This window comes from Dermacentor albipictus, chromosome 1, assembly GCF_038994185.2.
Source record: "Dermacentor albipictus isolate Rhodes 1998 colony chromosome 1, USDA_Dalb.pri_finalv2, whole genome shotgun sequence".
In the NCBI taxonomy this organism is placed as follows: domain Eukaryota; kingdom Metazoa; phylum Arthropoda; class Arachnida; order Ixodida; family Ixodidae; genus Dermacentor; species Dermacentor albipictus.
Genome location: NC_091821.1, coordinates 182,340,532 through 182,352,538, shown reverse-complemented (window position 1 = coordinate 182,352,538; position 12,007 = coordinate 182,340,532). Strand labels below are relative to the sequence as shown.

At 49.0% G+C, this 12,007-nt stretch overlaps 1 protein-coding gene and 1 long non-coding RNA gene across 3 annotated transcripts in view; one reads left to right on the top strand and one right to left on the bottom strand.

Annotated features, from left to right (window-relative positions):
- The window catches only part of LOC139053231 (uncharacterized), a 40,179-nt gene extending 32,214 nt beyond the window's left edge, over positions 1-7,965 (top strand). The window contains exon 3 of the long non-coding RNA XR_011510336.1: positions 7,833-7,965. This is a non-coding gene — a long non-coding RNA (uncharacterized lncRNA). The remainder of the gene's footprint in view (positions 1-7,832) is intronic.
- Positions 1,610-12,007, bottom strand: part of LOC139053223 (trypsin-7-like) — a 58,870-nt gene continuing 48,472 nt past the window's right edge. For both annotated transcript variants that reach the window (XM_070530320.1, XM_070530314.1), the window contains 4 exons: positions 8,098-8,535; positions 7,714-8,017; positions 5,306-5,448; positions 1,610-2,448 (listed from right to left, as the gene is read on the bottom strand). In XM_070530320.1, coding sequence (XP_070386421.1) covers positions 1,786-2,448; positions 5,306-5,448; positions 7,714-8,017; positions 8,098-8,226 — 1,239 coding nt within the window. In that variant the 5' untranslated portion in view covers positions 8,227-8,535 and the 3' untranslated portion in view covers positions 1,610-1,785. The remainder of the gene's footprint in view (positions 2,449-5,305; positions 5,449-7,713; positions 8,018-8,097; positions 8,536-12,007) is intronic.

Here is a 12,007-nt window from a genome sequence, read left to right as displayed (position 1 = left end):
TTATGTGAGACACCCTGTATAAGAAATCAAAGAAGGGGTTAAATATTCTGCGCTATTCCATTAAGACGTCTGTGTGCTTTGAAGATCCTCTTCTCCGGCATTACATGCACACATTTTATGTCGCGATTTATCGCTTCATCCCGCAGAAGTGAGTTGCGCTGACTGGCACTATACTTAGTCGATCAGAATTGAGCCACATTACCCCGCCCGACGTACGAACAAAATCTGGGATCCATCTCAGTGACATTCCGCATTTAAAAAAAAACTACGAACGTAAAAAGTGGTTGCGCAGCTTATTCGGTCACTGGAGGTTCACTCCGACACACGTCTTGCTTCCATGCTCAGTGGCGCAATTTGCTCCAACTTGGTGCAATAACATACGGACTCAGCCTCGCATTGCTCCAGAGCGCGAACTTTTCTACATATCTGTGGAAGAGCAAATGACATCTCGATAGCAAATGAACGTTGTCATACTCAGACTTCGTGTGGATCACGCTGAGCTTATCGGCTGCAGCTAATAGTGGAAGCCCACCAACTTGCCTAGACTCGATCGCTCACTTCTAAGCGGATCTACCTTGTTCTTACTTTCGCTTTCCACGTTTTTTTTTTTTTTTAGAGAAGAGGGGAGCTTGTTGGTGTTGAATATTTTCATCCATAAAACAGTAATTTGGCGCATAATCGCGCACTCACGAGTTATTTCGCAAGGACCTATTTTCTTGTGGTTTCTGCTGGAACATTCAACTTTAGTCGCAACCTAAAGGTGCAACACAATATGGTTGTGCCGATTGATGAACGAAATGTAACATTGTGATCAACGCTGACGATGGCTTTCCCTCAACGTTTTCATAAATTTCAGCCTTCTGAGTATAGCGGACGTAGAACCTACAATGTGTGTGTTTAATAGCACTAGGCAAAATTTCAAGTATATTCTTCGAAAAAATATTCCGCTTGTGTTTTGTCTATTTCTTCAATTAGCCGTGTACCGCTTGTTTGGGCTATAGTTTTCAGATATGTGACCGCTGTGCGCCCGAATTTATCCGATCACACAGCAGCCGCTAGTCTCGCCTGATTTTCACCACCAACTGCAGTTATTTTTTGGGCTCAGTCGGACGATGACACAGTTTGGAACCATTTCCGCAGTGGTCAGTGCACATGCGCGAGCAGCAGCCGGTCATTTTGTTCGAAAACAGCGACTGAATGGCCGCAGTAGTTTCCGGACGCACTGCCGTGGCGCGAACATGGCTCTCGGTGCAGAGGCAGCCGAGATCAATTCGTTTCCCTGTAGCGAGGGCCCCTTCTCTACCCAGGGCGGTGGGAGGGAGAGCTTCAATAGAGACACCCTATAATTAGCCGACTCAGCTCGGCAATCTGCCTTCCACGTACTCGACCGTCAGGAAAGCGCAACGATGTGCGAGGAGCACGCCCCCGGCGTGCTCCGGTCTTTCATTTTCTTTTTGCTGAGATTTTGAGCTCATTACACGAACAGCTATGTTACATCGTGACGAGAGAAAAGAAAGATATCTCACATTACTGAGAGTGGCATCGCAGCATCTCTTTCATCTCCACGTCTGTTCGGCTTTGAAAGAAGGTAACCATCACATATCAAGCATAGAATAATATTTATTTCGATCGTGAAATCACTCTTGATAAAGGCTTGTACAAGACTATGGCCTCTCTGAGAGGCATATAAAAACAACGGGGCATACATTTGATAAAGACGCGCGACACACGGCCGGCGCGTGCAGGCTCTGAGACTAGAAGCACGGGTAGGGGATGCGTGGTGGTCTACGGCCGGCTGCCGGCCATGGTGCGGCGCAGCCAGCGCGCCGCGTTGGCCACTTTCGCGTAGATGCCAAAGCGTCCTTGGCGTGCACAGCCTTCGCCGAAGCTGGTGACGCCGAACACCGTCCAGCGGCCACGGTCGTCTCTAGCCAGCAGTGGACCCCCACTGTCACCAGCGCAAGAGTCGACTCTCCCGCGCCGATAGCCGGCGCACATCATGTTGTCGCTGATGAGGTAGTCGGCGTACACTGCGCGGCACTCGGACTGCGGCACGAGCGGCACCTGTGCCTGGTGCAACAGGTCGGAACCGTTGGCGTGCCTCTTGCTGAGCTTGCCCCAGCCGAGTATTGTGGCCAGCGCTCCGGGAGGGGGGGCGTCGCCTTGCTCGGGCAGGCAGGCCGGCAGCACGTAGGGTCCGAGCGTCAACGTGCTGCGCAGGCGCAGTAGCGCCAGGTCCATGTCCACGGTCTCGGGGTCGTATTCTGGGTGCGCGATAGACTCGGCTACTCGTACAGTGACCTCGGAGCCCTCGGGACGACCCAGGCTGTGCTCACCAGCCAGCACCAGGAGCCGCCGGCGCAGGCAGTGTGCCGCTGTGAGCACCCAGCCCGGGGCAATCAGTGTGCCGCCACAGAAGGGTTCGCGCCGCCGGTTGAGCAGCGCCACCTGCGCGAAGGGCCAAACTCTGTAAGGCACGCTTCAGCGCCAAAGTATGACTCGGCATCGAAGCAATGTGCGCTGATCTGAACAAGCTGAATTCGCAGGACAGTCGTGACCATTTGAACATGAATATCGAATGGCTTCTTTGGCAACCTGGACCAATAGAATGCGTTCCTACCTTTATTACCTCCGCGACACTCTTAATGCAATTGAAGCGTCCAGAACAAGCGATATAAGTGCAACACGTTCATTGTATGCCCTTAAAGAGATCTCCAGCGCGTTGAGTCAGCACGTGACGAGACGGCCGTGTCTGGCAGTGAACGTAAAGTACGCAGATCGCCATAGCATGTGTAGCAGTGTCGTACATATTGTACACTTTTTCTTGCTACCGGTGAAAAGAGGTGCACTATCGCTGTAACGCAATCTGCCGTGCCCAAGAACTGCGGGAATCGGCAAGTAAGGCTTCCTTCCAAAGTAGGAAGGAAATTGCTTCGCTTGTTGGAGCTGTTTCGCACACCATAGCGACGATAGGTGTCCACGTATCGGGCACGGAAGAGTGCGTCAAGCGCTTTCGTTTTCAGTAAACACGATACCAGTTCTCCCGCAAGACTCGTGATAACTTTCTGTCGGAAACAACAGCGCTTTCGTCAGTTGCGCTTCCTGATTTCATTTCTCTTTTATAGTACATACATTTCTCTTTTATTGCGCAGAGCGTAGGAAAGAAATCTAGTCTACCCGTAACGTCACGGCCTGGCGCAACGCTCGAATTGCGCATCTCACGTCGTTATGACGGGCAGGCTAAAAATAATTTGAAATGAAGTTTTCAAGATGTCAAGCTTTTTTACTAATTGACATACGTGTAATTCTGCTATAGATGAGCAAATTCACGGCCAAGTGGCTAAATCAAGACTAAGAGCGGCGAGGAGCAGGTGCGCGTTTCGTTTAGTATGAACGATCAATTGATCGATTCATCCTGCAGCAACACTGGGGCTACGGAAGATGCCGTAGTGTAGGACTTCGCATCAATTTTGACAACCTCGGATTTGTACGTATACGTGTGCCTACACTTATTGAGGCCCGACTAGTTAGCGTGCTGCATTTTAGAAGTTTAGAAGTTGCTATAGAGATTTCATTAATGTTTTTCAAAGTCATGGGCAAGCCTCCACTTATCTATGACTATGGCTCCCGGCATTGCCTTTCGATCGTAGAGACGGTTAAGCGCATTCACTTAGCCTTGGAACAAGGCAAAGTTGTAAAGGCTGAAATCGAGTCCAAACAATTATGAATACATATATGGCTTTAGTTCCTACTTTTTGTGCTCCTCGTCTTCTGAACACAAAATGAAGGCCTGTCTCACGTTTTGCTGGCTTGAGGCTCAGAATGATGTAAACAGGATGTAACGAGAACCGGCAGCTTCTGTATCGAGCGCCACGAGCTGTCATGTGAAAACAAAGTATTGGAGAGACAACTGCTCATTTAAATTTATGCATTTACTTGCTGGAGTACCTACAGCACTTGACAGTAGAGCGAGTAGGGCTCATAAACAAGCAATTTATGAAAGAACGAAAAGCAGGCGAAGCTATTCATAACACCCAAGGGTAAGCGGACATTAAACTCGCAAATGCGCAACCTTCAATAGAAATAAAGAGGAAACATATATTAAGGAAAACAAAATTTACGACCGTAGTAAAGTCCATGGCCCGTATTCACAAAAAGTTCTTACGTTAAAAGGGCTCGTGCCAGCCAATTGTTATATAGGACATATTATTGGCGAGAGCGACCAACCAATGAAAAACAGCACTTACGAATGAAGAGCTTTGTGAATGTGGCCCCATCAGAATAATAAAAATGCAGGCCCGTATTCAGAAAGCACGCTCAGTTTGTACGAACAAGTACTAGCCAAAAGCCTTGCGAATTCTGCTTGTGTGTTTTACGACTACAAACCAAAACCACTAAGCATAATATTTGAATATTCACTGATGCCTTTAAAATGGAGGTCGAGACCAATCGACATGCTCTTTTCTAGATCGTACTCAGATGCGACACAAATCTGCGCGGCTGCGCGTTGATTGAGCCGAGTGATGACTCGCTATAGTGTTATCTGTGCCCGTATTCACAAATAAATAAATAAATAAATAAATAAATAAATAAATAAATAAATGTAATTAGATTTTCTACGTTAGAATTGTTCGTAAGAGCAAACGCCTACCAGTCGTGACGGCGGACATAACGAACGCGGCCGGCCAATGGCAAGTAGCACTTACAAACGAAAAGCTTTGTGAATTCGGCCAGTCGTGTGGTATGTTGTGGTTGCCAGGACCTATCGTGAGATATTTGTTGTGCAGTGACATTTGGCCTCGCTAATTGACGTGACCTCTGTTGATTGCAATGACGCCTGGCCTTATCGAGGCATGTCTGACGTTTACTCTTGCAAATAAGCGTCATCGCATTTACCTCAATTATGTAGGTCTATGACTACTGTTGGCATGAACAAACTGAACGAGCGGTCTAACTTATGATAATACGGGGCCATGTTAGAAACCAGTTAACTTTTTTTTTTAACTGCGAGACTTTAGTAGCGACGGTATGGTCGTCCTGTTGCCCGGTAACGAAGTGGAAAACAACGACTTCCGTCCCTCTTTCGCGCTCCTTTTCCGCTTCTGACGGGTCTGCTTATTGCGCACACTTTTCGGCCGCTTGGTCGCGCCTACCACGCAGACGCGCCCCACATCGTCCGTTTTGTTCCTCCTACTTTGTTTCCCTTCTGCGCAGCTTTCTTTCCTGCCTTTGCTAGTTTGTACGTGGTGGTTAGGGCGGGAGGGTGCACGGGAAATCTCATTCCCCGTCTTCGCAACACGCTCACCTGCCACGGCCACCTCCCTCGGGCGGCGGGCTGCCCTCCAATGATGCGCAGAGCTGGCCTCTGCGGGCTTTTTGGCACGCCGCAGCTGCCCACCTGGCTCCCGTCGTCGTCCTCGTTCTCGGACACCCCTCCTCCTCCTCTGGCTGTGAACGAGAAAAAGAAGGACGTTGCACTCCGGCGTCTGCGCGTTTGGCTGAAGCTCGCGCCTCAGCCTTGCCTGAGGGAGCGCATGCTCGGCAGTTCGCACATCACAAATCGGCGGAATTAGCACATATGACAGCGGTCCTTATGGACCTTCACGTCGGTAGCGATAACGATCGAGTCGAAAGCCTAGCAGGCTTCTTCGTTGCCACCTCGCGTTGGCGATCAGGATTGGCCGGCGCCCGTTGTTGCGCACGAACCGCTTTGTGAATGTGAACACAGGGTCAGCATTCACGCAACTTTTCATTCGCGTGAACTGTTAGTCACTGGCCAGACGCAATCACTGATAGTATGCTCACTGTCACAACTGGTTGACGCCCTTTCACTCTTTCTTTCTTTCGAATCTCTCTCTCTCTCTCTTTCTCTCACACACACACATGCCGGAAAGGAGAAAAAAAGATTGGAAAAAGAACAGAAACGGAGACGAAATTCAGCAAAGCACTTAAATCAAGCCCACCCGAACGCAAGAAGTATCTGGCTCGAACAACCTGTATGAGAGCTTACTGCGTGTCGGACGACGGGGCTACAGGTTTCTTAGCGTGACATCTAAAGTTTTTGCGGAACCTTTTCCTTCACTCTAAAAAACTGTTTGCAGCATTTTGCATCGCATCTTTGTCTCACTAAAGTAATCATCTACCTCACGTGTCTTTCCTTTCTTTAACGCTGCGCGCCCCGTACTTGCAGGTCATGAACGACATGCGCGTTGTCAACGCGGCATATCATTCTTGACAGGAAAGTAGCGAGCACAGTTTTCAAGAAAGCAAACGCAAGGTAGACAAATAACGATTATTCTTTGGGGACTAGATACGCCCGAAAGCGCGTCAATTCCTTTTAGAGTGTTTTGCTAGAGCGCGCATTGCAAGACGCACGTTTTCTTTAAAAAAGTATTGTGCTACCTAATATGAAGAAGTACGGCGTCGTTGTTGCGACTTGAGACGTAGTTTTTTATATATATAATATATAGCAGATAGTGCCATTCGGCTTCTCTAGAGGGCTTACTAAAAGAGTTTCATATTTGCCCGAAAAAATTGACATGTCTTAACTAATTAACAAAGCTCCACTAATTTAATCTTTACTTATTTATCTTAAGAATCAGATTGCATATCTGTGTCAAAGATGTGCCACAAAAATGCATCGACGTTCTAGTTAACAATGTTCCGAAAGCTTACACGCAGTTAAGGAAGAAACGACCTGGAACGCCACTGCATATGGGTGGAGATATTGGCGGCCGATATCTCAGCACTATTCGCCAGTATGAGGATTTATAGGGGGGTATGACTCTGCCGTTATCCTGGTTCATTGCTGCGATTGCAACGTGCACTATAAAGTCAGCACTTACCATTTTAATGTGAGAAAATTATTAGCGTAGGGCTTGTATTCACAAAGAAATTTTTCTGCTAGAGCATTGCATAAGAACAGGCTCCTGCTAATCAGACTCCGGCTAATCAGGCTCCGGCTAATTGTGATAACGTACATATTAGCGAAGGGGGGTGGCCAGCGACGAAGAACTCCTATAAAGGAAAACTTTCTTGAACTTGATCCAACGCAGTGCCATTTCTGGTTAAATTGGTCGTCTCGGTTCATTTAATTTAATTACATTTATTATACTCTCAAGCTGCATACTTCAGTGCGCGGTTATAGCTTGATCCGCGGCCGGTAATTGCCTGCGCCTCGCTTTTTGTGACGCAATAACGCGCTGAAAGATATGGAGTATTGCTAACGTTATATTACCCCAAGTTCGCCTCTCCATTGACCTTTAACTGAAAAATAATGAATATCGCACGCCCGCAGTACGTATAAATTGGTATATCTGCATCACCAAAGGGTGCATTTGACATGCGCCCATGCCTGATCAAGAAAGAAAGAAAGAAACAAGGAAATCGCAGCGTAGACAACAGGATCGGCATTTTTTTCCACATCAAAAACGCTAAAGTAGCGTACAGGGAAAAAGACAAATATCGCTCTATGCATCAAACAGCTGAATGCATCAATTTCAGACGACACGTTAATTATTGCCGTTAGCGTTTTTAATCTGGCGGCAGCAGTCGAACAAGCGGAGACTGTTCGGTGCCACTCGCAGCCTCTCCCGCCATCTCGCCATGCAGTACGCGGTCAACACGGCGCTGCCCGGCCGCCAGGGCGCATCACGCGCTGGCAGCCGCGCGTCGTCGTCGCGCGAGGTCGGCCACACCGTTGCTCTCACTGACCTGAGGCGAAGCGCTTCTCGCAGGGGCTGCCGCGCACGTAACAGAGTGCGTCCTCGTGCAGATGGCCTTGGCCACATACCAGCGGCATCTTGCAAAGCCGCTGGCGCCTCGTTTTGCAGTCGCTGCTGCAGGGAGACCAGCCAGACCAGTCCGAGTAGACGAGGCTCTGCAGGTGATGCAGCACGCGGAAGTTTCGCTGCGGGGCCGCCGGCCTCCTGGCAGCGCGGGCGCGGAGCCGCGGCTGCGGGCACCGTTTCCCGGGGCATGCGCGCACCTCGAGCCACGTCGGGCCGCACTCGGAACCCTGCGTCGCAAGCCGTACGCATTCGTGGTCAGCCACGGCACGTGGCCATGCCGGGAACGTGGAGGAGTGCCGGCACTCACCGGCGGACAGAGCTGGCGCCGACTCTGCTGGCATCGGCGGCAGGCGGACCAGGGACCCCAGAGGGCGGCGGCCGTCGGAAGCAGCAGGAGCGCGGCCAGCGCGGCCGCTCGGACGGCGTTCAGCACCATCTCTGGCGCACGTGGCCTCGGTCCCGTGCCAGGTGAGCGCTCAGGTGGGGCTGCAGGTGTGCCGCAGCTGCGGGCCCACGGGCCCTGCGCCGTAGGCGGCGCGCGACTCCAAGAACAAAGGGGCCGAGGGGTCCCCCTCGCTCGCACCGCTCTCCTCCGTCCCCCCCCGCAGGCGTTGCCCAACCCGGCGATGCACGTGGCGCCGCCGCTAATCTCGCCGGCACGCCGCCATCAACGGGAGAGGAGGGACGGCGGAGGCTCTACTGGCCCCGGGGGGGCGGGACCAGAAAAGGGAGCTCCAATCTGGGCCTTACCCAAAGAGCAGAAACAATGGTCACGGTGAGCTCTGGACGAATGGCGGCCTGCCGCAGTGGAAGGTCGTGCTCGACAAAGGTCGTGCTCTGTACCATGGTGGCAAAATAAAATTTGAAATTTGAATTTGAACGACATCTGTTACGTGTTGCCGAGCGCGGCATGGTCAAGCCTACCGCAGATGCCAATACGGAATGGCATAACCGACCGCATAACTATTCTAATAACCAACAGCATGATAACCCAAGGAATGATATGCATGAACGATGAAGTAGACACCCACACGAAAGTAGCGCGAAGGAATGAAAAAAAAGCGTATGCGGTTCTCTACATTTTTTTGTCTACTCTCGTATTACTTTCTAGCTCCACATCGCAGATTTCCGTACAACTGATTTGTATTTAAATAAGTTACAATCTCTTTATAATTTCTTATAAGTGCATGCGCATACAATATCACGTGCGCCTTCATACTGCAAGGATGTACGACCTAGTTTATGTCATCATAATTATTATTTTACCGCCCTTCCTTTCAGGTTCCAGTCAAGGGAACTTATTACAGGAATCTCTCTGTAAATAAACAATATGTTTTTTTTTTCTTATTCAGTGGAAAACGTTGACCATGGCGGATCAGACTGTGGTTTTCATTGCTATCGTACAATCTGCTATTGTCTTTACGAAATTTCTCTTCTTGCATATACTTACGGTTAGATTCGTAGCATCCATATCTATATCTAATATTTTCATGAGCGCTTATTATGTTTTTGAAGTTTAGTTATCATCGTATTCGGGACACTTTGAGGCGTTTTCGGAGTGCCGTTGGGTAATTTTGAGTAATGCGTAGTGACGTACGCATTCATCATCATCATCAGCCTATTTTATGCCCACTGCAGGACGAAGGCCTCTCCCTGCCATCTCCAATTACCCCTGTCTGGCGCCAACCGATTCCAGCTAGCGCCTGCGAATTTCCTAATTTCATCGGCCCATCTAGACTTCTGCCGTCCTCGATTGAGCTTCCCTTCTCTTGGCACCCATTCTGCAATTCTAATGGTCCACCGGTTATCTAACCTACGCATTGCATGACCTGCTCAGCTTCATTTCTTTCCCTTAATGTCAATTAGAATATCGGCTATCCCTGTTTGCTCTTTGATCCACACCGCTCTCTTTCCGTCTCTTAACGTTATGCCTAGCAATCTTCGTTCCATCGCTCTTTGCGCGGTCCTTAACTTGTTCTCGACCTTCTTTGCCAGCCTCAAGTTTCTGCCCCATATGTTAGCACCGGTAAAATGCGCTGATTGTACACCTTCCTTTTCAACGATAATGGTAAGCTTCCAGTCAGGATCTGACAATGTCTGCCAAAAGCGCTCCAACCCATTTTTATTCTTCTGTAAGTTTGCTTCTCATGATCAGGGTCCCCTGTGAGTAATTGACCTAGGTAAACGTACTCCTTCACAGACTCTAAATAATATGACAAAGAATGCTTTCTTATTTTTCGAGCGCGAGCATAGATACGAAAAAATAAAACGAAAAAAATATGGCAACGCATCCACCCTTTGCAGATGATTGGCGACGTTAATGCGATTAGAAATCTTTCCTACGATGGGTAGTATAATTGCTGATAATACGTTTTGTATGTTATGATAAATATTATGAAGGAGGGCGCACAGCCAGTGTCACAAGCCCAGCGACACAAGTGTTGGTTTGGAATGCAGCACAGCCATTAGACCATGAACTGCACAGTGGCCCGAGTTGGCGGGGATACGGTTCGAGACATGCAAACATTCCCAGAAAGTACGGCAGGTATCCTAAGCATGCTAATCCCAATAAAGAAAGGATCCTCCTGAGCTGCAATTTCGGTATATCATGCTCGTTAGCGGTACAACTTCCCCCTTAGTGTCGCGGGCGTAGCACAAACCTTTGGCAGGTTTATGCATATCCAGACAACTCATACATGAAAAATAGCGAAGCTGCATAAGGTGGCTATCACGCGCGCCCTTCGGAAGTCAGTTTGCCACTGCCCGAAATCTACCCAAGACTTTGCAAACGCTTCACAGTATGCGGCGCGAGTCCTTTCAAATGCTTAACTGAATCCGAGCTTAGTATATATATTTCTATAATAAGGCAATTTGCAGGCGCGAGTGAGAATCAGCTAGCGCAAGACAGGGGTAATTAGATTGCTGGGAGAGGCATTCGCCCTGCAGTGGACATAAAAATAGGCTGATTATTATTATTATTATTATTATTATTATTATTATTATTATTATTATTATTATTATTAATACTCTACGCTGTATCGGACGCATGCTCATGGGAACGTATTCTGAAGCAATCCATTTCTGCGATATATATGTATGTATACTCTCGCCTCGGCAATCGTATCGCCGTCAGGCGCGCGCTGATTGGCTGGTTGAGCAAAATCAGATGACGTAGTGCTCAAACAGCCAATCAGCTCACCCGATTTTGCTAAAACAGCCAATAAGTGCGCGCCGATGGCAAAGGCGTGGCCAAGGCGATAGTATCGCCGAAAGTGATAGTTTCAGAATGCGGTCCATGCATGCTCTATACCGATGTCTGCGTGTTGCTGGCTGCGCGTTCCAACGGTCTAGTGGGGCTCCGTGGCTGACTGTAGTTATGTTACGTTACTCTAACTATACCCTATTATAGACGCCGGCTTCCGGCTGGCCGTTCTCATTGACGCCCTGGTCATATGCGGCTGTTTCAGGTCTCCGGTGCCGGCTGCGGTACTGACTGTTCTCTGGTTGGCATTCGATTATCTTGATCACACGTTGCCGCCGCACGAGCACCGCTGCGGATTTCGCCCCAACGGCTTCACTGCTAATTAAGTACGTGTAATGAACAGCGCCGTGTTCGTCTCCTCCCGTAATCGTCTTTTTTTTTCTTTCCTTTTTCTTCTTCTTTTTTTTTTAAGCGCGTTTACTTTCAACTTACTCTCAGATAGAAGACACGAATGAAAATTGCCCGATCGCACAATGCGACTCCGCAGACTCCGGATGCCAAAGCGTCAGCTACACTTTTTCTTCAACCATTATGGGAAATTAAGCAACACATTGATTAATGCAAGTTCGACTTCATTTCTCAGTTTCTTCCATGCGGGCGCCGGTTGTTTCGGTGAAAAATCCAAGTTACCTTTGAAAAGAGAGAGAGAGAGGGAAGGCATAAGGGAAAGGCAGGGAGGTTAACCAGGCTGAGCCCGGTATAGACCGTTTCATCGGGCGAGGAGGATAGGGCGCGCGGAGACCATTTCCTCCTCTCTGGCTTGGGTGATCCGGCGCGGCGCTGCTTGGAAGTATTGCGGTCGCGTGTTGCGGAACGATTTCGAGATGTTTTAATCTTACTTTGTGAAATTTACGCCATGTTCGTTCATATAAGGTCGTCAGGGAAGCCTTTCGGTGCATCGGTAACTACTGTAGGCATAAATATGTCTTGGGGGCGCAAAAATGTGACGCGCATA